Genomic DNA, 24255 nt, shown 5'->3' on the forward strand with positions numbered 1-24255 from the left:
ACCCCCAAGAGAGGAGCACAGGCCAAACATCTCTAAGCACACTTATAATATGCTGGGGAATTTCCTAATTAGCCACAGCTGGGTCCAGTTAGACTTCCTTCCAGGTCAGGTTCCCCTACAGTCCTTGTGCTTAAGGCATGTAGCTATGGTCCTTTCTCCTCCTCAGAGACAGGATATTGAATGCTCTCCCTGCTGTTCCCTGTATGGAATAAATATACCTCCAAACAGCGAAGCATAGATCCCAAAAGCAATTTAGGTGATGCAGCACTTAACTTGTAGGTGTCTAGGAATAACAATGGAATCCACAAAGCTTAGGTTCCCTGTACAATAAATGGGGGGGGAGGGGTAGACTGAGAGCACAAAACCAGCATGTTAGGAGGGGAGCTGTCTCAGCTAGCCAATGGGAGATGCCAATGAGAGGTGTGTTTGTGCATGCTAAGCCCACGCCTCTCATGGAATTAGGTGCTGAAGTCCAGGCGATTCACGGCTGGAACCCCTCTCCTGGAGTCAGGTGGCTTAGGCACCTAAGCTGTTTCTTGGGAGACGGAGTTAGGCACTTGCTTAACTCCACACATGATGGCTGGGAGGGAGGCCTCGCTGCTAGCCTGTAGCCCAGTGGTTAGGGCCCTCACCCAGAAAATAGGTCTAATCCCCCAGTTCAATTCCTTCCTCTACCTGCTGAGAATAGGGACTTTCCACTGGAGTGTTGAGTGACTCTCATACTGTCTATGGCCCAATTAAGATTTAATTATTCAGTTAAAATGAAAAAGCTTCAACAAAAGAGATTGAGATAATTCAGGCTGCTCAGTAGTTGGAGCACTCACCTGAGAAGTAAAAAGCTCTAGCTGAAATCCCTTCTCACCTGCTAGAGGTGGTAAAAGAACTGGGGGCTCCCACATTTGGGGCAGGTACCCTAGCCACTGGGCTATGAGGGAGCACCTGCCCCTTTCCCACAATGTCTGTTTTGTGCGAAGTTGGGGGTGCTCAGAAGCTGTACACTGGACGGGGGCCCGTGGGAAAGATAGGTTAAGGAACACCTATCTTCCCCTGGTTTGTGGATTGTAGTAGAGCTTAGGTGTGAGGTAGGCATCTGGATGCCTAAAGAGAAGCAGCAGAGGAAGAAATATAGGTAGCTGGGAAACGTTTATAGCAGAAATATAGGGTATGTCTACACTGAAATTAAACGCCTGTGTTAACTGACTCAGGGTTTCCAGGCTTGGGCTACAGGGCTGCAAAATTGCAGTGTAGACATTCAGACTTGGGCTGGTGCTTGAGCTCTGGGAGCTACAAGGTGGAAGGGTCTCAAAACCCGGGCTCCAGCCTGAGCCCTAATGTCTACACCACAGTTTTACAGCCCCACAGTTTGAGCCCTGTGAGCCCAAGTCAGCTGACCTGAGCCACCTGCAGGTGTTTAATTGCAATGCAGACACCTACAGGATTTTTATGGATCACAGTGGTGCCTAAAAATGGAACTTCGGTGCCTACATCTGGAGTTTAAGGACCTAAGTACCTTTGCAGATCTGGGCCCTAGTAATATATAGAATCTTAGAAGTGAAATGGGTCCTGTTACAGAGGGCAGTAGGCATCTGCCTGCAGTTATGGAAATCTGCCAAGCACTTTCTAGAATCTGTAGGGGGTTATCTAGAAACCGGCGTAGAGAAGGTTTCTAGACACAAAAGCAACCAAACAAAAAATCATCAAGGGAATCCAGATTCAGTAAATACTTAAATGAGAGCAATTATTGTAGGATTTAGTGTAGTTATAAGGCAAATTAGATAGAGGGAAATTTTTCTAAGAGTCCCTTAAACTGTCAGTAGTGGCCATATGTTTTTCTTATCATTGTAAAAATATCCTACCTTTTCCTTTAAACTATACTGACTCAAGTGAATAGCTGCCACATTCTTGGGTTTCGAGTCTATAAATATATATGTGCTGAAACTGATATATTACTCTCAGTGAGAGCACTCTAATAATGTCAGTGTTTTAACCTCATTCATCCTCCAACAGTCTGTACCATATGTCATCTCAGCCAGGGCCGTCCTTACCCATATGCAAAGTACGCAGCTGCGTAGGGCACCAGGAAACTTGGGGCACCACATTTCCTGGTGCCCTGCGCAGCTGCATGCTGCTCCAGCCCCTGCCCCGCCTCTTCCCCAGTCCTCCCACCCCACCTCTTCCTGCCCCGCTCCGCCCCAGCCCCGTTCCCACTCCTCCCCTTCCCCAAAGCCTCCGCCCTACTCTGCCCCAGTCCCACCTCTTCCCACCCCTGAGGACTGCAGCAGGGCCGGGCCTGCACGCACCGGCGGCAGGAAGTGCAGGGACCCGACCCCAGCCACGCCACCGGTGAGTGCTGGGTATGGTTCCTCCCTGCCCCCTAAGCCAGTCTCCCTCCCCCCCGCTGAGGCCTGCCCCCCCTATGGAGGGGGCTGCGTAGGGCCCCAGAATAGCTAGGGATGACTCTGATCTCAACTATAAACTACAGAAACATTGGCTAAGTCCATCGAAATAAATGATACTGCACCCACTTACTCCAGCAGTGAATTTGGCTCATCATTTTTGATCAGTGTTCTTCCTGGCAGATAGTCTGTTGTGAGTGTCTTCAGCAGGAGTAGATGTTGAAGCAATCTTTCCTTACAGCATTTTAAAATGATATTTTAGATTGTCCTGTAAGTGTTTTTTTATATATTTTGTTCTCCCAGCAGAGTGTCAGTGGATTTTGGCATTTAAATCTTGTCTATTTCAGTTTGTGATATTGTACAGGCCAGGAAGGTCAAACATTTAAGCAAAACATTTTAATAATCAATTTTTAGCAAAGGCTGTGGAAAAGATACTAATACCCTATCCAGTCTTTTCACTTCATTCCTAGAGGCAGCAGGGTCTATTGTTTAACTTATATTATGGTAGTGCCTAGAAGCCTCAGCTGGCTTGGGGCTTCATTTTACTAGGCACAGTACATACACATAATAAATGACAGCTCCTGCCCCCAAAGAACTAACAAGCTAAAATATCTAGTGATTAGAACAGACACTTTGGAATTCTAGATTCTTATGCCTTAATCTGCAGTTGAGTTGCTGTGTGATGTTCAGCAAATTACTAAGGCCCAGATACACAAAGGTACATAGGTGCCTAAGTTCCAATTTTAGGCACCACTGTGATTCACAAAACCCCTGCTCGACCGCCACCTATTCCTGTAGGAACCTAAATTCACTTGGAGCCAAAATGTCCACTGTAAAAATTTCCTAGCCATCTAAGTTTTTCCAGGCGTGCACATGTTACTGCCTTACTCCAAGCATCTGGACGCTCATCTCCCTTCTAAGTCTCCAAGCAATCCACAAACCAGGGGAGGATGGATGCTCCTGCGCCTACCGTATCCTTGGGGCCCAATACAGTAGGTGTACTTGGAGGCACCTCTCAGGAGCAACACTACGATCCACAAAGCCTGAGTTTGGCCTAGGCTCCCTAGCCAATGCATGTGTTGAGAGAGGTGCCTAAGAATGCGACCCACAAAAGCTAACAGGCTAGGTCGGGAGCCAATGACAGGAATATGCGCTAAGACCCTCCCCTCTCTCAGAGGTAGGCGCCTAAGTTCAGGCTGCAGGGAGGTGCCTGTCTCTGCTAGCAATCCACAAATGAAATCTAATCAACTGGAGCCAGGTGACTTAGGCACCCAAGCTGCTTCTTGTGGGAATGAGTTTGGTGCCTGCCTTACTCTTCACAAAATGGCTGGAGGAAGAGGTGGTGCCTACCTTGTAATTTTTAACCTGAAGACTAGAGCAAGCGCCTGGGGTGTGGAAGACCCAGCTCCAATTCCCCTCTCTCTGCCAGAGGCGGACAAAGGCTTTGAATAGGGGTCTCCCACTTCTCAGGAGAGTGCTCTAAACTCTGATTCTGTGGTTTGTACATGTTGTTTTCGTTGTGCAAAAAGCAAGAGACAGCATCTACCCTAAAAGCCCTATATTGTATAAACTTTAGGACTCCCTGAAAAGCCCATCATTGTCAGTCTTAAGGTAAAGGAGCTACTACAAAGTGACAGGTGACATTGCCTTCCCCTCAACCACTGAGTGCACTTGTGATTTGAAGCACTCCATCTCCAGATCCGGGTCAGTTGTGTGCTAGTAGTAGAATTTACCTCATGAATAGGGCCATACCAAATTCAAGGCCATGAAAAATGCGTCACGGACCGTGAAATCTGGTCTTTTGTGTGCTTTTACCCTATACTGGGGTCAGCAACCTTTGGCACACGGCATGCCAGGATAAGCACCCTGGCGGGCTGGGCCAGTTTATCTGCCGCATCCGCAGGTTTGGCCGATCATGGCTTCCACTGGCTGCAGTTCGCCGCTCTGGGCCAATGGGGGTGGCGGGAAGTTGCGGCCAGCACATCCCTTGCTCGCGCGTCCGCCGCCCCCCCCCCCTGGGGGCGGACCGCGGCCGGCCAGTGGGGATCGCGATTGGAACCTGCGACACGGCGGGGTAAGAACAAACTGGCCCGGCCTGTCAGGGTGCTTACCCTGGCGAGCCTCATGCCAAAGGTTGCCGACCCCTGCCCTATACTATACTATATTTCACAGGGGAGCATAGGCGGCAGGTTTGTATAATTTTTGGTGATGCCCAAAATGGTGGTGCCTCCCCCCCACGACTCTCGCCCTGTAAGCCGATATAAAATGAAGCTACAGTGCGTCGACACCACAAGATTACAAAGGTCAACTAAAAGTGGAAAGTCAGAAGCAGCACTTGCCTGCTTCAGTATACGGTATTATATTTTGTTGCACCTGTTGTGACAAAGTGGGAATGTTCTTAATGTTTTCTCTGAATACTGTATGGGTGCCTCAGTTTCCCCTGCAAGGTGCCAACTGAAGGTGCTGGGGACAAAGAGATCAGAAGAGATCCAGAAGAGACACAAAGGCTAGAGGAGGGAGTGTCAGTTTGGAGCTGGCTGGGGAAATGGGGAGAGGCCCAGAACTTGGGTCTAGGCTCCCCACCCTCCAAGATGGACCTGACTGAGGGGTGCTGTTTTCTGTACCTACAAGCTTTGTTTTAGACTGTGATCCTGTCGTCTAATAAACCTTCTGTTTTACCGGCTGGCTGAGAGTCACATCTGACTGCAGAGTTGGGGTGCAGGGACCTCAGGTTGCCCCAGGACCTGCCTGGGCAGACTCGCTGCGGAAAGTGCACAGTGTGGAAGGGCATGCTGAATGCTCTGAGGTCAGACCCAGGAAGGTGAAGCTTCTTGCCCTGGAGAAGGTATGCTCAGAGAGAGGAGGCTCCCCCAGAGTCCTGACTGGCTTTGTATGGAGTAGTACCAAAGCATCCCTGCATCCCCTTCCGCACCATGCGCTTCCCGGAAGTCCACACAGGCACTGACGCTCTCTCCTCTGGCCTGTCTCTTTTCCAGGCATTAGGAGGCCACCTGATCTCTTTGTTCTCCAACACCTTCAGTTGGCACCTTGCAGGAGAGCGACCCAGGCCATCTGTTGCCCGGAGACAGGGTTGCAGCCATTTTCTGTGCAGATGGCATCACACTGGCACTCTAGGACTCTACAACAATCACACACCCTTATCCCACCATCTAGATCCTTGAGAAATGCATAGGGGAAACTGAGGCACCCACACAGTATTCAGAGAAAACATTAAGAACATTCCCATTTTGTAACACCTGTATACTTTAAAGGGTGTAAAATAATCAAGTATTGTGCTAAACACAATGATGCTCCAAACTGACCACCAAATTTAAGTTGCACGTTTTTCCCCTCAAGTGAGGGCTCTGGGGTGGGGCTGGGGATGAGGGGTTCACAGTGCAGGAGAGTGCTCAGGGTTGGGGTGCTGGGGGCGCAGGCTCTGGGGTGGGGCAGGGCTGGGGATAAGGAACTTGGGATGCAGACAGGCTGCCTCAGGGCTAGGGCCAGAGAGGACTCTCCCCCCTCCTTACTGGCAGCAGCAAGCTCCAGGAGAGGGACCCCTCCTCTCCCCCCCCCCACCCCGCAGCACACTCACTCTGCACCCCAGTCACTGCACATGCTCCTAGGGACTCTCTCAGATCCAGAAAGCCCACTCGCCTCCCCTGTGGTGGGTACCGGAGTGGGGGGTTGCCATCATGTGTGGCCTCCTCACCCCTGCTGCTGCCCGTGGGTGCCGGGGGGCGGGGGAGAGGGCTCCCAAGCACGTGTGTGCCTCCTTCCCCCTCCTCTCTCCCTCTTCCCCTCCCCCGGTGCTCCAAGAGGCTGCCTGCCGCTGATCTCTATAGCCTTAGGCAGAAGCAGCACAAACAAGGGAGAGAGTCACTGGCTGTTTTCTTTCAGGCAGGGAAGCTCCGAGGCGGGGGCAGGGGAGAAACCCAGCTCCAGCTATTGGTGGAGCACAGCCCCCAGCCTTGAATATTCCTGGTGCTTGAGCACCTCAAGCCCATATAAGCTGCCGCCCCTGCAGGGGAGACCAACGTTTCTCAAATTGGGGGTCCTGACCCAAAAGGGAGTTGTGGGTCAGTTGCAAGGTTATTTTAAGGGGGTCGCGGTATTGCTACTCTTACTCTGTACTGACTTCAGAGCTGGGTGTCTGGAGAGCGGTGGTTGTTGTCCAGGCACCCAGCTCTGAAGGCAACGTCCCACCAGCAGCGCAGAAGTAAGGGTAGCAGTACCATACTATGCCACGCTTAAATTTATTATTTTTAAAATCCTGACTGTGAAATTGACCAAAATGGCTTGTGAATTTGGTAGGGCCCTACTCATGAATACTACTGCTGTTATTTTTAATGGGGATATTGCATGTAATTCCTTGTGCATCAGAATTATTGGATGGGATTTGAAAAGTGCATAAGTGACTGAAAATCTCACTGAAATATCGTAAAATATGTTTACCAACAACATCAAAGCTCACACAGATCTTTGTTTTCAGCTATTGCTCTTCATCATTTCCTATGGGCATGGAGTTTTGCTAGTAGAGCGGAGCGTATGAAAAGTCAAGCTATGAAAAACACCTTGATGCAAGATAGCGCTTACCAGGTATAATTTTTTTTTCTTGGCAGTGATTTGCAGCAGGTCTTAAAAATCCACGTGCTCATGGTGAAAGGAGGCTTTCTTGGGTAAATCTGATCAATTTCTGTGGAAAGTAAATTTTCATTTGAAAAAATGGGTCTCTTCTCCCCCCACCCCCCACTAGTCTTACACTGACTTCCAGTGGCCTTATTTCTGATTTAAAATAGCATAAACAAGAAGTGAAGCAGGCCTCACATTTCTAACCATTATAAACATGAACCGCAAGTAAACTGATGCAGTGCTGTCTTCCTAAGTCTGCAAATGTACAGTCCAAGTGCAGTGTTTCTGTTGTTGCTCAGAGCTTTCCCAAGATGCAGCACAGTAAAAGCTAATCACTCTGGTCATTTGTGTCTGTTGCTATTCAGAATCCTGTGGGCAGTTGTGAAAGTGGCAAGAATTAAAGTTAACTCCACCCTAATGCTGGTGGGGAACGCTGTGAGCCTAAGTAGGCAATGGAGCTATTCACTGAGAGGGATTACTCAAAAACAAAGATATAGTTAGAGTAGTGGACACCCCATCCAACCAAGGATTCTCAGGGTACTTCTTCACTACCCGCCATATCGGCGGGTAGCCATCGATTTCTCGGAGTTCGATATATCGCGTCTCATCTAGACGCGATATATCGAACTCCGAACGCGCTCCCGTCGACTCTGGAACTCCACCACCGCGAACGGCGGTGGCGGAGTCGGTGGGGGAGCCGCGGACGTCGATCCCGCGCCGTGAGGCCGGGTAAGTAATTCGAACTAAGGTACTTCGACTTCAACTACGCTAGTCGCGTAGCTGAAGTTGCGTACCTTAGATCAACCCGCCCCCCTAGTGTAGACCAGGCCTCAGAGAGTTTCACATTCATCTGACATCTAGTAGCTAGAGACTGATATGAAAGAGCCAATAAAAAGGGGCCAGAGACAGCATTTTGGTAGAAATTCCAGCATCCTCCTCTTGCCTGGCAGCTGTGGGGAGATTGGTCTCTTACCACAGCATTACCCCTGGCCAATTCCCACCCATTCATCCTTTGTACAGGCCAGTAGCAAGTGTAATTCTCGGACTAGTAGGTGTCTGGTAATATTTCCAAGCCCTTCAGGTGAGAATATGGGTGGATGCATGGAGAAGTGTGAGGGTGAGCAACAGTGGGGGGATGAGACGGGCTACCAGAAGAGAGGTAGGTATTTAGAGCACAGGCACTGACTTATCTTTCCTGGTGAGTGCCCCACCCCAAGGCCCTTGCTCCGCCTCTTCTCCCACGGCCCTTCTCTCGCTCCGCCTCTTCCCTCTCTGCCCCCGAGGCCCTGCCCTCGCTCCACCTCCTCCTGCTCCCTCTCTGCCCCCGAGGCCCTGCCCTCGCTCCACCCCCACCTGCTCCCTCTCCGCCCCCGAGGCCCTGCCCTCGCTCCACCTCCTCCTGCTCCCTCTCCGCCCCCGAGGCCCTGCCCTCGCTCCGCCTCCTCCTGCTCCCTCTCCGCCCCCGAGGCCCTGCCCTCGCTCCACCTCCTCCTGCTCCCCTCTCCGCCCCCGAGGCCCTGCCCTCGCTCCACCTCCTCCTGCTTCCTCTCTGTCCCCGAGGCCCTGCCCTCGCTCCGCCTCCTCCTGCTCCCTCTCCGCCCCCGAGGCCCTGCCCTCGCTCCGCCTCCTCCTGCTCCCTCTCCGCCCCCGAGGCCCTGCCCTCGCTCCACCTCCTCCTGCTCCCTCTCCGCCCCCGAGGCCCTGCCCTCGCTCCGCCTCCTCCTGCTCCCTCTCCGCCCCCGAGGCCCTGCCCTCGCTCCACCTCCTCCTGCTCCCTGCGCCCCGAGGCCCTGCCTCGCTCCGCTTCCTCCTGCTCCCTCTCCGTCCCCGAGGCCCTGCCCTCGCTCCACCTCCTCCTGCTTCCTCTCTGCCCCCGAGGCCCTGCCCTCGCTCCACCTCTTCCTGCTCCCTCTCCGCCCCCGAGGCCCTGCCCTCGCTCCACCTCCTCCTGTTCCCTCTCCGCCCCCGAGGCCCTGCCCTCGCTCCACCTCCTCCTGCTCCCTCTCCGCCCCCGAGGCCCTGCCCTCGCTCTGCCTCCTCCTGTTCCCTCTCCGCCCCCGAGGCCCTGCCCTCGCTCCACCTTCTCCTGTTCCCTCTCTGCCCCCGAGGCCCTGCCCTCGCTCCACCTCCTCCTGCTCCCTCTCTGCCCCCGAGGCCCTGCCCTCGCTCCGCCCCCTCCTGTGCCCTCTCCGCCCCTGAGGCCCTGCCCTCGCTCCCCCTCCTCCTGCTCCCTCTCCGCCCCCGAGGCCCTGCCCTCGCTCCGCCTCCTCCTGTTCCCTCTCCGCCCCCGAGGCCCTGCCCTCGCTCCACCCCCACCTGCTCCCTCTCTGCCCCCGAGGCCCTGCCATCGCTCCACCCCCACCTGCTCCCTCTCTGCCCCCAAGGCCCTGCCCTCGCTCCACCTTTTCCTGCTCCCTCTCCGCCCCCGAGGCCCTGCCCTCTCTCCACCTCCTCCTGCTCCCTCTCCGCCCCCGAGGCCCTGCCCTCGCTCCACCTCCTCCTGCTCCCTCTCTGCCCCCGAGGCCCTGCCCTTGCTCTGCCTCTTCCTGCCCCTGCTCCGCCCTCTCCTGAGGCCCCTCTGTCACTCCATCTCTTCCCACCCCCACTCCACCTCCTCCCTGATGCCTAATAATTGAAAAACATTGATGCAATTCAGTTCTATTGTTGTATTAATTTAATTATGTTGATAAGAGTGACAGTAACAACATGTACAAAAATAAAAGCTGTACATATAATTGATTTAGCTGAATCTTATTTCAAAACTGTGATGAAGGGTGTGTGTGAAACTTTCTGAATGTAGCTTCCTGGTGAATTAGAACACTTTTCTAATGTCAGTCTGTCTCTAAAATGTGGCCTGTAGCTAAGAGTTACTTTTTACATGAAGTGGGTCAGATTTTTGTATTTCAGTTCAGAACTCGAAGTGCTTTATGAAACATTTTTTACCAACTTTACTAGTAGCAGATCTTAGCTATAGAAAATACATATAAACTGGTTCAATAAAACAGGTTTGTTTGTATTAGTATGGTGAAAAGCTTTGTTGATCTTTTGCTATTTCTATTTTAATTGAAGACACTCTGTGCACTTTCTGCTCAGAAGAATCCCAGGAAAAAAAGTGGATTATTTGAGACTACAAGTGCAAGAAAGGTAAAGCCAAAGCATTTGCTACTAGACCAGTTACAACTGCATTCAAGTTGAACATGTTTTCTCTACTTCCTGGTGCTTAAAACTTTGGGCCTGGTTTTTACCTTTTACTTGCACTGGATTTACTTTAATGTAATGTGAAGTTATTCCTTAATTATATTAGTGCAAATGGTAGCAGAATCAGCCCTGTAGGGTTAAGACCAAGTTGAAGGTGGTGGAAAACCACACAGGTTAAGTAAGTGTGTGTAAAAATTATTTTGACACTTTTATTTGTCTTTCTTATGTGGCTCTTCTTCTTTCATCTTGGATGCCTCGTATTTCCGTAATTATCTGCACCTTAAAAAAATAGTTTTTTTTCCCCATGCTGTTTTATTCCTTTGATCTATTGATCTGGAAAGGGCTATAAGGCTCACTGTTTCTGCCGTTTTGTTGTGCTATTTTGGCTGAGGTTGGAATCTTTGTCAGCTAATTATTTCACTCCCTTTTCTCAGTCCTATTTATACCTCTTAGAGGGACACTGTCAACTTGAAAAAAATCTCACTTCTGTCTGAAAACTTTTTACCTGCTATTATTTTAGTTAGCATCAAAGGTTATTATAGCAAAATATGAGATCTTTCTTCCAGCTTGATTACTTTGTGCATTTGACAGTACGTGGTGTACAGTCTTTTTCACTATTTCCTTGTATAGCTAGTCAGGTTCCGCTGTTTGTGTGGGCTTTTCATACAGCATCAGGGGAAAGAAAAAAGGTAAGAAAATGTGATTTTTAAAATCACAGAATTGTCAAGGGGACTCAGGGGCAGTTGTAGTCCAGTAACTGAAATGACTGTACACTGAATTCCATTTTCTAAATGGACTAGATTTCAGGTAGACAGTGTTACTTTAAAATTACTAAGAGGGTCTGGTTCTCCAGAGCTCTGCACTGTGAATAGTCATTTACACCTGTGTAAAGTGACTATAAAACAATAACAAATCAGAATGGTAGCAGTTTACACCTACAATAAAGCAGCTATAAGGACTTCCACAAGGAATATCTGGGAGCCTTTGGTGCCTGAAGCATGTTGGGTGCAGATTGAGATGAGGTGGTCATGACTCCAGCTGTTCTTGGGTGGCACAGCTCCTGTAGGGGCCATTGCAGTTGCAGTGCAAGTTAGGGCAACCCTTAAGGCTGCTCTAAACTGTGCGAGACTTGGTCTAACCCCCAACAACCCCAGAATAGGGAAGGTGCATTGGCTTCCCCCAGACTGAGCACTAGCAAGGGGATGAATTGGAGCTAATGCTTCAAGATCTATGGATGAAAAGCACTGTATAAGAGTTAGATGTCATTATTATAGCTATGAATGGGTGTAAATGATTACACAAGGTGCAAAGTAATTGAGAATCAAGCCATAATTTTTAAAACTTGGAATACAATTGAAAGTAGAGAGAGTCTGCAAATGAGAATTTCAACCTGGTGAGTATCTATCAATGTACTATGGAATTCAGTGCCACTACTATAATAATAAATAATAAATATAAATAATAAATCTAGGGAAGAATTCTGTACCTGCCAAATCCTGCATTTCTTAGTCATTCCTTACTGCAGCGAAATTCCCATTAGCTTCATGGTAGGCAGAGTGATTCAGTGGTCAGAGCCCTAGTTGGCGAACCAGGAGAGCTGGAGTGGTATTTTCAAACGCGCTTACATGATTTATGATTACAAGTCACTTAGGAATTTCTGAAATTTCTATAACTTGGTTTTATTCTTGGTCGAGATATAGGGTGACCAGATAGCAAGTGTGAAAAATCAGGACGGGAATGGGGGGTAATAAGCACTTATGTAAGACAAAGCCCCAAATATCGGGACTGTCCCTATAAAATCAGGACATCTGGTCACCCTATCTAGTTACTAACTTGGTGTGTAAATTTGAGCAAGTCACTCAGCTTCTCTGTGCATCAGTTTCCTTATTTGTAAAATGAGAATAATAATGCTTACTTTGCTTAATAAAATACCTGGAGATTTATGAATGCTAAAGGCTTCACATCATGGTAGTAACCTCCTTAGGAATATCTCCATAATTCAGTACTTAGAGCTCTTATTTATTGTTCTGTGCCTACAAATGGAGATTGGAGGAGAATGCAAGAATGCAACAAAAAAATTAACTACAAATTAACGATGCTTTGATGATATCTTGAAATAATCATGCTGTTTTGTTTCTTTAGATATAGTACAGTTGACTTAACTATTATTTTTTGAGAAAGTAATACAATTAAAAATGGGTCCCACAGCTGCAGACTTCCTTTCCTCCTATTCACTTCAGTCTCAGTACCCCCTCCAGATCTACGTACAAAAGCTGCAAGGATTATGTATCAAATCTAGATGTTTCCAGAGACATCCAGGGGCAGAAAATCAACCTACCTCAAGTGGAGAAGCCATCGGAGAAAATTTCAGCACCCATCCAGTCTGTTACTGCTGTGGATAAAAGTAAAGTAACAACAGACCACAGTCGATACCTCAGGGCTCGCTCAAACACTTTAGTAGTGCCTTTTCTTAGTACTAGAGAGATTAAACTGGAAAACAAATCCAGGTTAGATTTGCCATCTTCAAAGGTAGCATCAGAAGGACTGTCAGCCAAGACACACAAAGTTCCAGAGTGTCCAAATTGCAAAAAGGAAAGGAGGATCCAAAATGAGTACGACAAGTTCATTTTGCAGTCAAAGAGGGACAAGGAGGCCTTGCAGAAGACGATTGTGAAGCTAGAAGCTGAGCTGAAAAGATATGAAGAGCATCATAAACGAGCTCAAAGACAAGAGAGTGAAGTAACTGGCTCTGTGGTAAGTCAAAGATACCTGCCTTTTAATATGACTTCAGAGGAGTGTGCTTCTGTTATTCCCTGTGCTGCATATCAGTGTGCATATGTGGATCAGAGGGCATTGCAAGGAAGGAGGGAACTTTAAACAGAACCAACACTATTCAGTTCCAGATGGAATCATTCATCTTTTCTAATTATGTCTGGTTGCTATCTACTTTTTTGCTGTAATCAGACATGAGGTGAGGTGGCTGAAACCTAAGTAATGGAAATATGTGGATTTAAAAAGAGAATATAACTTCCCCCTACTCCCCACAATTTTCCAGTATTTTCACTTTTGGTGGCATTAGTGTTAATGACATGTTAGAGGTAATGACATGACATGGTATGGCATGTTTATTATACAGCATTTTAAGTGCCCCAAAATAATAATGAATATTTTGCTGAGGCCTTTGGATACTCATTGGAGGGAGCCCTGTTGTAATGAAACAGTGACTGAAGAATAAATGTTCATGTTTGGTCTTTAAGATGGTAAAGAACTCTGCAAGCCAACCTGATCCTTGGTGTAATTCCATCATGTCTATATTGTACTGCAAAATCTACTTTAAAATTAAGCAGACTTGCCTCTAGAATAAGGTGCTACTCAGTATGGTGGCAGAATCTGACTCTAAATGTTTGAAGTAGAAGAGAACTTCTGCTATTGTATATTGAAAATTATGGTATCCCATAGCACAACTTTAGCCTTCTGTAATCCTGTTTTTTAAGAATTTTTTTTCACTTCCTCACCCCTTTAGAACTTCAGCAATAAACAGAACTCTCCTTTTCTGAACACCTATGGATTTACCCTTATAGAATGTTCCTCGAGAACTTAGAGAATAGAGCCTCAGTTCAGTGAGGTACTAAACCTAAACCTAAGCATTTGAGTTGTCCCATTGAAGTCACATGCTTAAAAGTTAGATATGTGCTTAAGTACCTTGAGGAACTGGGACCTAAACCGACAAGCTACTTTAGAACTGGAATAGGGTTTTATTTTAAGATCTGTAGAATGAATAGAGAATTCTATCCTTTCTTAGGTTTTTTTGAACCACACTATAGACTTCTACAGCAGGGATAGAATTCTTTATTGAACTCTACAGTATGTTTCAATTTCCATAGGAAGGTTATCATTTTCTGTTTAAAAATCAATAGGATAGAGAATGTTCCATAAGGGATTTTTTATAGTGGGTTTTCCCCTAAAGCTTTTTTTTTTTTCATATTTTTAATGCCTAGGCTCAGATCTTGCGAACAGCTATTCACATGCTTGACGTTACACAAGTTGTCCTGTTGAAGTCAGTGCAACTACTCCCATGTGTAAAGTCAAGCATGTAACTGTAATATCAGGATCTAAGTGTCTCCTCCTCAGTAAATGACTAGTTAGCAACTCTCTGCCTTATGTAGGTTTATATTTTCTCTCTGAATTGACTTGTTTGTCCTGGGTGTGACCAACCAGTGCACAAGTTATGCTGGTGTGCAACAGCCAGAATCCATGAAAACAATAGCAACTTGGAATTGTAAGTATTAACAAGATCCTCTTTTTTGTCATGTGAAAACAAGAAACATAATGTGCATGGCCTCTATAAAATGTGCATTGACTCTTGCACCAACTTAATTTTTTCTTTTATTAAATCAGGAAGAACAGCAGTACCTGAGAGGGGAAGTTTCTCTTCTTGATGGTTTGGAAGGAATGTGTAAAAATGAACTAGCATATATGAGAAGCAGATCAGACGTGAACAAACTGGAAGAGGAGAGCAAACGGAAGCGGCAACAAATGGTAAAAGTCAGTTTCACTTTTTGTTTTTGTTGTTTTTCCTGCAAAGTACTTCTGAGATCTCAAAAATTGGGAGTATCTTTACAGAGCACTTTTTAAAAAGATCACACTGAATAGCAGAACTGCTTGAGAGATAAAAACACAGACACCCCAATGGGTCAAGTTTTAAATATCAACTAGAAACCGAATCAGTAGAGAAAGAACTTAGTGAAGCCTGCAGAATCCAGTTTCATCAAGCATATTACCTGTACCGGGCTGTCTCCAAGAACAAGACTTGTAGTAGTCTAGGAAGGATAAACATTCTTATAAATCAGACTTTTCTTTCCATATGTGTTTTCTCCTTCCCTCCTTACCTGCATTGAAGAAAGCCTGAAATATGGTTGAATCTACTGAATTAGAAAAAAGTTGCAAAGTTTGTATCTACCTGCTGCCATACACCTGAAATTTCATGAATTAACTTGTCTTGCTGGTTTGTCAACATGCAGTGTGACAATTTTTCATCCATGATTGAAACTGCAATCTGGAAATAGTCTGATTTACTATTAGTTTTAGTGCAGAAGAGATAAGAGATTCGTTTAACTCTGAAGGGAAACACAGCTAGACTTGTACAAATGAAGGACTTGACCTGAAGTATCAGAAATATAACATGGAAAATACCCTGGTAGATAATGTTGCTTTTCCTTTGGATTGAAAATGATGGGTACTGACAGTGCTAATTTTATTTACTTTTAATTTATAAATGTTATTTACAAATTTAAATATTCCCTGCAACATTATGCTTATTTAGCTTTTCACAAGCTCACAAAGTGTAAATACAGGGCCCAACCTTAATTGATTTTGGTAGGAATATAAAGCACAAAGCACAGCTCAGCAGTTGCTGGCATGACATGGGAGAAGGGAAATCAAAGGAGCTTTGTACACCCTTGCTGCTGGAGACCTATCTGTCAGATCCTGTGCAAATAACCCCAACATCCTGATCCTGCAAAGACTTGCACATGTGCATAATCAATGGAACTACTCACAGTGCATGAAGGTGTAAGTCTTTGCAGGATTGGGACCCAAATTGGCACACCAAAAACAAAAAAAATTCAACTAAATTTAACAATTGTAGAACCAATCTTCTCTAAGCATTATGTAACTGGATCTTTTTGCAAAAATAAATAAATAACTGCAGAGTAAAATAGCATTATGGTAACTATAGCGGAACCTCAGAGCTGCGAACACCAGAGTTATGAACTGACCGATCAACCACAAACCTCATTTGGAACCTGAAGTACACAATCAGGCAGCAGCAGAGACAAAAAAAACAAATGCAGTACAGTACTGTTTTAAATGTAAACTACTAAAAAAATAAAGGGGAAGTTTAAAAATATATATTTGATAAAGTAAGGAAAGTGTTTGTTTTTGTGCTTGTTTCATTTAAATTAAGATGGTTAAAAGCAGCATTTTTCTTCTGCATAGTAAAGTTTCAAAGCTGTATTAAGTCAATGCTCAATTGTAAACTACTGAAAGAATAACTATAATGTTTTGTTCAGAGTTATGAACATGTCAGTGTTCCAAACAACCTCCATTCCTGAGGTGTTCATAACTCTGAGGTTCTACTGTAAGTAACAGAGTCCTTTCACATCCTTCTGCTTTCAGACTGTCTTCTTTCTAATCGTTGGGGAATAATTCTTAAAAGATCCAACCCTTTCATTAGAAACCACTATTAATCATGCAGGAAACAGTTTTTACTCCCCCATTCAGGAATCTTTGTTTTGCATCCCTGAATATCTGCATCAAACATTCAAGATCTGGGAAGATAAAATTCCCCATCTAGGATGAAGTTTTCCTTTAATAGGGTTGGTTCCAGAACCTGCTCCTGTTCTCATTTTCTTATCTTATTTTCTTTGAATTGTTCAATATTAATGATTTACGTTACTTACTGGTCAAAGAATTCCTGGAGAACTCTGTTTAGTTGTATTTTTAAAACCTGTTAGGGAGCAAACGATAGGTACTCTCTTTCATGGAATGTGTGTAAATTGAAAGTATTTTAAAAATAAGTGTTTTAATAATTATATGGTTTATTCGTAACCTTATTATATAAGGCCTGCTTGCCATCCAGTGCCTTTTTCAAATTCACTCATTTAAAAAAAATTTTTTAAATACACAAAATTAAAATATGTTATGACCGTCAACTTCTTTCCTCTCAACACACTCATCCTTGGGCACATATTAGGAGTTAGATTCTGCTCGCTGTTTTCTATCTGGTGCTATAAGCAGATTGCCATCTGCTGGATACAATGAACAATATACTGGCTTTATTGTGCTTGTTGTCTGTGCTTGTTTCTATTTCTTGATACACTTTCAGAATTTGAAAGTGAACGTACTGCTCCTTAAAGATACCCGAGAGACGTCTCTGGAGAGTGAAGTCCACATGTAACCCACTGACTAGTGGGTTACACATGAAACAGATATAGCCACACAGTGCCAGGAGAGTCTGTCCTATGCTGCTCTGCCAGTCTGTTCCAGCCCTGCCCTAGAGGGACCAGCTCTGGGGCTGACAGGGTAGTTTAAACTCCATGCCTATGCAGACCTTGTGTACTTTGCTTATACTGTCCACAAGGTGTGATGTGGAACCTACCCACTGGCTAACTTCGTATAAGCCACCATTAGTGACAGAAATATAAATGTTGGTTCATTCTTGTCCCGTGAGGAAGCTACAGTCCTGATTTTTGTGGACAATGGAGGGAAATAACAACACTTTTAGCTATTTGAACAATAATTACAATAAAAGTGTTTTTGCATGTGTAGACCACTTTCCATACAAGGATCTCAAAGTATATTAGAGAGGTGGGTAAATTTTGTTTCCATTTTATAGAAGGAGAAACAAAGACAGAGAAGTGGGTCAAGAAGAGAAGCCAGAGCTCCTAATTCCGAGTCAAGTGTGCTAAGGACTGAGCCAAAGCCCATAGAAGTCAGGTCCACAAAAGGACTTAGATGTTGCGATGCTCAGTGTTGCAGTTCCTAACTTTTAGGTGCCTTGAAAATCACAGGATCCGCAAAGCCTAAGTTAAGTAATGAATGGAGAGAGATGGATGCCTAAGAACAGGATCCACAAAAGCTAGCATCCTGAGGAGCTGCTTCAGCTAGCCAGCAAGAAGGCTGTAACAATATTGGGATTCATTAACTAACAAACCAGTGAATGAGAAAGGAATAAAACTTTAATAAAACAAACTGGAAAGCATCTCTGATGAACTGCTGCATGCAGCCCATGCACTGTTCCCAACCCCTACTTCCAGGGCACATCTCCAAATTCTTAACACTCACAACACAGTCCCTTATGAGGAAGCATCTCCAAATCACAGTCGTTCATAAGCATATCTCTGCTGGGGGTGTGTCCTAAGCCCCATCCCTCTCACAGAGTTAGCCAGAGTGGTGCTTATCACTGCTTGTGATCTGCAGCCAGGAACCCCTCTCCTGGAATTAGGTGGTGTAGGGTTTAGGTACCTAAATCTGGGGTTTAAGCATCTAAGTCCCTTTGGATCTGGGCCTGGGTTTTGGCATTGACTTCCATGGCCTCTGGATTTCAAGCCCCTAATAACTATTCAGTGCTAAACTGCTTTCAGGAATAAACTGATATATCAGAGAAGGAGGGAAAAACAAAAAATAATCTTTATTTAAAGGAGACCAGTATGTCCTGTTCTGCAGTTTTTAGAACCAACACAAAGCCAGAGGTAAATTGGGTCAATTCACAGCAACTCAGCAAGCCCAAGTACTTTTTTGTGATAGCTCAGATTCTGGAGCATTAGATGTCACTTTTCATTTGAAAATTAAGGGCTTAATTCTCCACAGTGTCCAAGCAGAGGGCTTCCTGATGTTGAGCTGCAGGGGAGCAGCTCTAATGTATGCCTGTGGAGAATCAAGCAAAGCAAAGCTCCATGTTGCCTTGCCTCCTTCTCACTCTCTGTCAGGATCCTGACAAGGGCATTCTGAACCAAGGGTTAGGGCAGGGTCAGAGCTGAGGCTGGGAGGAACGGCAGAGTTCTCATAGTCAGGTTCCAGACTAGGGTCAATACCAAGGGTCAGAGTCCGAGTCAGGATTCAGGTTCCAGATCAGGAGGCAAAGTCCAGATCAAGCCCTGGTCAAAACCAGGAATTCAAGAGCAGGAATGGTTGTAGCAGCTACATGAGATCCACACTATTACCTGGGTGTCCCTTTGGGTTTATGTAGGGTAGGGAGCCAATCAAAAGCCATGAGGCTGCTGGCTGTCAGACCCCTTGAGGTGGGACTTTCCACGGTCTGTGTCCACAGAGGGTTGTAGGTAATGAAGCAACAACAGATTACAGATGGCACCATAGTGCTGTCTACTATCTGGCAACTTTACAGGCCTGGGTTCTAGACTGGCTGCACCTTAAACTCTCATATCAGGAGTTGGGAGACAGAAGGTAGACAAACTGCCTGTGCCAGTAGTAATTCCCTCATATGTAGGGAGAATGCTCCCTTGAGTATTGCCAGCTGCTTTAAGTGTACATTATGCAGCACAGAGTGGCCTTAGCACACCAGAAAATCTAGCCCTCATGGTTTCAGAGAACCTGTTGACACAGAGCCTCCAGGCAGCCTGAAATGATAGTTCTGAGAAAGGTGAATAACTGCCATTCATCTCTGTGAGGTGTTGATTCTGAAGCCTAATTATACATACAGTATCAACATGAATTATTTCCAGTGCTTAATTTATAATGAAAGAGGTGCTGGGGCTCAAGCAGGTTTTTTACATTCATAACTGATGCAGCAAGCCCAGAGGTGCCAGGGCTATGAACTGCCAATCCACAGGTTCCGGGGCTCAACCCTGGCAAGCCCAGGCACAAATTAAGCACTGATTATTTTACAGCTGATCAAGCTGATGGACAATCATAGTATGTAGATCTGCACAATCTATTGTGAATGGCATCTCATTTTTGTACCATGAGAGGGTAGCGTTTAGTTTGTGGGTAGAGTTTGGAAGAGCATCTCTACTATTTTTGTCTTATTTGAGTCCTACTCAAAACTGTTCCTAACAAAAGAAAAGAATAAGGCATTTACAAATATTCAAGTAAACATTCAGAAACAATCCAACACCCCCAGGCAATACAAACAATGCACCTTACTGAGTGTTTTAAACCTCAGATAGGATTCCCATTTTTGCTCACTATTTTAGGAGAACCTCTTACTCTGTAAATAGCTTTTTCCAATGATAAATAGGCATCAAGGACATTAATCCGTTTGCCTACTGACTGAATTGAGGCTTTCCCCCAGTAATGAAAAATACAACTCCTGGTTCCTGATAAGGTGTCTTTATATGACCAGTACATCTGACTTTATATCTGATTAAGCCAAGTCCTGAGACATCATTAAATATGCAAACCTGAGGATGAAGAAAACCCTGCCCATCCATAGTGCCATCAGTGTACAGCCATTGCAGTCTAGAGCTCTGGAACAGCAGAGACGACATGACTAAATGCTTACCATAGAAAGAAGGAATTAAAGTGCAGCTGCACTCGAGTTTTAACTGACCCTCACATCTCATGAAAAGGATGGTCTGGGTGAGTGTGTGGCCAGTCTTTATCTTTTGGAATATACATAAAAATTTATGTTTGCAAAACAAAGGAGGTGGAAGATGGAAGCAGATTTGCAGGTGGAAGCCCACCGCCTGCTCAGGTAGCCTCTTGCCTCATTGCAGGGCATGGAGTTGCAGTGGCTGCCCATAGAGCAGTGGTGGCCAACCTGTGGCCTGTGGGCCACATGCAGCCCGTCAGGGTAGTCCGCTGGCAGGCTGCCAGACCGTTTGTTTACATTTGCACAGCTGCCTGCAGCTCCGAGTGGCTGCGGCTCACCGTTCCTGGCCAATGGGAGCCGCGAGAAGCAGTGCGGGCCGCAGGAACGTGCTGGTCGCTACTTCCCGCAGCTCCCATTGGCCGGGAACGGCAAATCCCAGCCACTGGGAGCTGCGGACGGCCGTGCAAATGTAAATAAACTGCCTAGTGGCCCGTCAGTGGATTCCCTGACAGGCCGCGTGAGGCCCATGGGCCGCAGGTTGCCCACCGCTGCCAGAGAGGCTTCAGCAGATGATCTGGGAGATGGGAAGAAAGATGCACCTGTTAACCCCTCCCCTCCCCAATTCCAGGATATTGTAGTGCAGTATTGGCAAAGTCTGAAGAGAAATTCCCTCCCTCAGGGGAAGAACATCAAGGAAACTAGGAAAGAGTAGCTGGTGGCCTTCACGCAAGGGATCTGGATAGCCTGGGATAATGGAGGTCGGGTGGGAAGACCTTTTCCTAGGTATAGTATACACTGTGAGGAAGGTGGACTTAACATACTGTACAACTGGAAAGGAACAAAAGTCTTCAGCCTTACCTGGAAGGACATACTCTGCCATATGTTATATCCATCAGCAGCCTCCTTCTTCAGAATATGCTGTGTACTGGACTCAGCAGGTCAAAGATATTAACAAAGCTGAACAAGGGACTCAGTTATAGGATTCCAGTAGCTGTCTGAGGACAGAGGATTTGTTCAGGAGGTCTTATCTGTTGTCTACAACAGTGGTTTTCAAACTTTTTTCCTGGTGACCCACTTGAAGAAAATTGTTGATGGCTGCGACCCAACGGAGCTGGGGATGAGGGGTTTGGGGTGTGGGAGGGGCTCAGGGCTGGGGCAGAGGATTGGGGTGAGGGCTGTGGAGTGGGGCTGGGAATGAGGGGTTCAGGGTGTGGGAGGGGACTCTGGGCTGGGGAAGGCGGTTGGGGTGCAGGAAGGGATCTGGGCTGGGGGTGCAGGCTCGGGGGTGGGGCTGGGATGAGGAGTTTGGGGTGCAGGAAGGGGCTCCAGGTTAGGGAGGACTCAGGGCTGGGGCAGGGGATTGGGGCGTGGGGTTGGGGGCTTACCTCAGGCAGCTCCTGGTCAGCGGCACAGTGGTGGTGGTGGTGGGGTGTATGGCAGGCTTCCTGCCTGCCCTGGGACCGTGTTGCGCCCCAGAAGCGGCCAGCAGCAGGTCTGGCTGCTAGGCCTCATGGCTCCCCCCGTCCTAGCAGCCGGACCTGCTGCTGGCCGCTTCTGTCAGAACAGGTAGGGACTAACCTGCCTTAGCCGGACAGCACCGCCGACAATACTTTTAACGGCCCAGTTGGTGGTGCTGACCAGAGCTGCCGCGACCCAGTGCCTTACATTCTGTGACCCAGTACTGGGTCGTGACCCGCAGTTTGAAACCCACTGGTCTACAAGATACTGTCCAGTTGTAATGTGCAATGAGTAGTCTGTTTCTGGTGCTAGCAGTGATTGCTGATGTGTTGCTGTGAAAAGTGCCTCTATATAACATTAATCTTGAGGGTATAAAGATTTCTTGAGGGATGACCAGAGTCATGAGATAATTGTCTCAAAATCAGATAACACAATAACGCTCTTAAAAATTACCTGTAAGGGGTTGGGGGTGATGGTGTTTTACACTCGTATTTTTATTGATTTATTTTTGGTTTATTTATGGTGTACCACCAATGGCCTGAAAAAAAACAGGATTCCACTGGCCATCACATACAGTCCCCAGCTAAAGCCCCTCCAACGCATCATCAGGGATCTACAACCCATCCTGGACAATGATCCCACACTTTCACAGGCCTTGGGTGGCAGGCCAGTCCTCGCCCACAGACAACCTGCCAACCTGAAGCATATTCTCACCAGTAACTGCACACCGCACCATAGTAACTCTAGCTCAGGAACCAATCCATGCAACAAACCTCGATGCCAACTCTGCCCACATATCTACACCAGCAACACCATCACAGGACCTAACCAGATCAGCCACACCATCACCGGTTCATTCACCTGCACATCCACCAATGTAATATATGCCATCATATGCCAGCAATGCCCTTCTGCTATGTACATCGGCCAAACTGGACAGTCTCTAAGGAAAAGGATAAATGGACACAAATCAGATATTAGGAATGGCAATATACAAAAACCTGTAGGAGAACACTTCAACCTCCCTGGCCACACAATAGCAGATCTTAAGGTGGCCATCCTCCAGCAAAAAAACTTTAGGACCAGACTTCAAAGAGAAACTGCTGAGCTTCAGTTCATTTGCAAATTTGACACCATCAGTTTAGGATTAAACAAAGACTGTGAATGGCTTGCCAACTACAGAACCAGTTTCTCCTCCCTTGGTTTTCACACCTCAACTGCTAGAACAGGGCCTCATCCTCCCTGATTGATCTAACCTCGTTATCTCTAGCTTGCTTCTTGCTTGCTTATATTTACCTGCCCCTGGAAATTTCCACTCTTGCATCCGACGAAGTGGGCATTCACCCACGAAAGCTCATGCTGCAAAACGTCTGTTAGTCTATAAGGTGCCACAGGAGTCTTTGCTGCTTTTACAGAACCAGACTAACACGGCTACCTCTCTGATACCTGAAAAATTAGTACACCTTTTTTTCTTCTTCTTGGAAAAGTCAGGAATATAAAGTCTCAAGTTCCTTGTTTTTGCTAGCTATATCCTTGGAGAATGAAAAAAGTGAAATGTGATCTTTCTCAATCCTGAATCTAAGACAGGGGTTCTCACAACAAATACTGCTCAGTGTGTGGCCACCAACTCTTGCTGGTGGCTGCACTGACACTTTTTCCTAAAATACTTTATTAGCGTTGGGAAAAACAAATAAATATGCATGTATACACATCCAGATCATTGTAATTTATTTATGTAGGGTTTTTTTTGCGGACTCAATAATAAATATAATGCTGTGAAAAGTGATATTTGTATGTTTGTTAACATCACTTTTCACAGCAAATCTGGCAAGTTATGAACTGGATGGAGGGATTGGGGGTAAGGCAGCGGGGGCCAGGGAGGATGGATGGAGGGGTGGAGGGTGAGACAGCAAAGGCCGGAGATGTGGATCGGCACCTGAGGCCGGGAGTTGATGCCCTGGGCCAGCACCCACTGGATCCCAGGGTGAGCATCCACAGTTGCATGGCTAGAGCCGGGGATCACCACCCACTACCATGCAGCCGGGGTTGGAACCCGGAGCCAGCACCTGCTGCTGTGCGACTGGGGCCGGGGGTCGGCACCCAGAGTTGGCACTTGGGGTATATGCCTGCTGCTGCACAGCCGGGGTTAGGAGTCAGTGTCCTGGGCCAGCACCCACCAGAGCCTGGGGTTGGTGCCCATTGCTGTGTTACCAGGGCTGGCAATCTGATCCGGGGCTGGCAACCGGGGCTGGGGGTCAAAGTGCACGGACAGGGGTCAGTGCCTGGGGCCAGCAGCCGCTGGCAGGATTGGAGGTCAGTGCCATGCAGCCAGAGCAGGGATTGGAGCCCGCTGCCACGCGGCCAGGGGTTGGAGTCTGATGCCCCATGGCTGGAGGCTTAGTCTGCTCTGCGCAGATGCAGGTAGGTGATACTGCATTCGTTATGCTGACGTCACATTTTCAAGGTTTCCAGGTTTGCTCTGCAACCCATAAGGATTAGAGACTTGGGGTGTAATCCTGG

At 46.8% G+C, this 24255-nt stretch overlaps 1 protein-coding gene across 1 annotated transcript in view; it reads left to right on the top strand.

The window, feature by feature from the left end:
- The first annotated feature begins 2281 nt into the window (after positions 1 to 2281).
- The window catches only part of LOC120401307, a 52449-nt gene continuing 30475 nt past the window's right edge, over positions 2282 to 24255 (top strand). Inside the window, exons 1-5 of the mRNA XM_039531100.1 lie at positions 2282 to 2343; positions 6889 to 6995; positions 10098 to 10172; positions 12435 to 12980; positions 14625 to 14771. Coding sequence (XP_039387034.1) covers positions 6945 to 6995; positions 10098 to 10172; positions 12435 to 12980; positions 14625 to 14771 — 819 coding nt within the window. The 5' untranslated portion in view covers positions 2282 to 2343; positions 6889 to 6944. The remainder of the gene's footprint in view (positions 2344 to 6888; positions 6996 to 10097; positions 10173 to 12434; positions 12981 to 14624; positions 14772 to 24255) is intronic.

This window comes from Mauremys reevesii, linkage group 3 (genome assembly GCF_016161935.1).
Source record: "Mauremys reevesii isolate NIE-2019 linkage group 3, ASM1616193v1, whole genome shotgun sequence".
NCBI classification, from domain to species: Eukaryota; Metazoa; Chordata; order Testudines; family Geoemydidae; genus Mauremys; species Mauremys reevesii.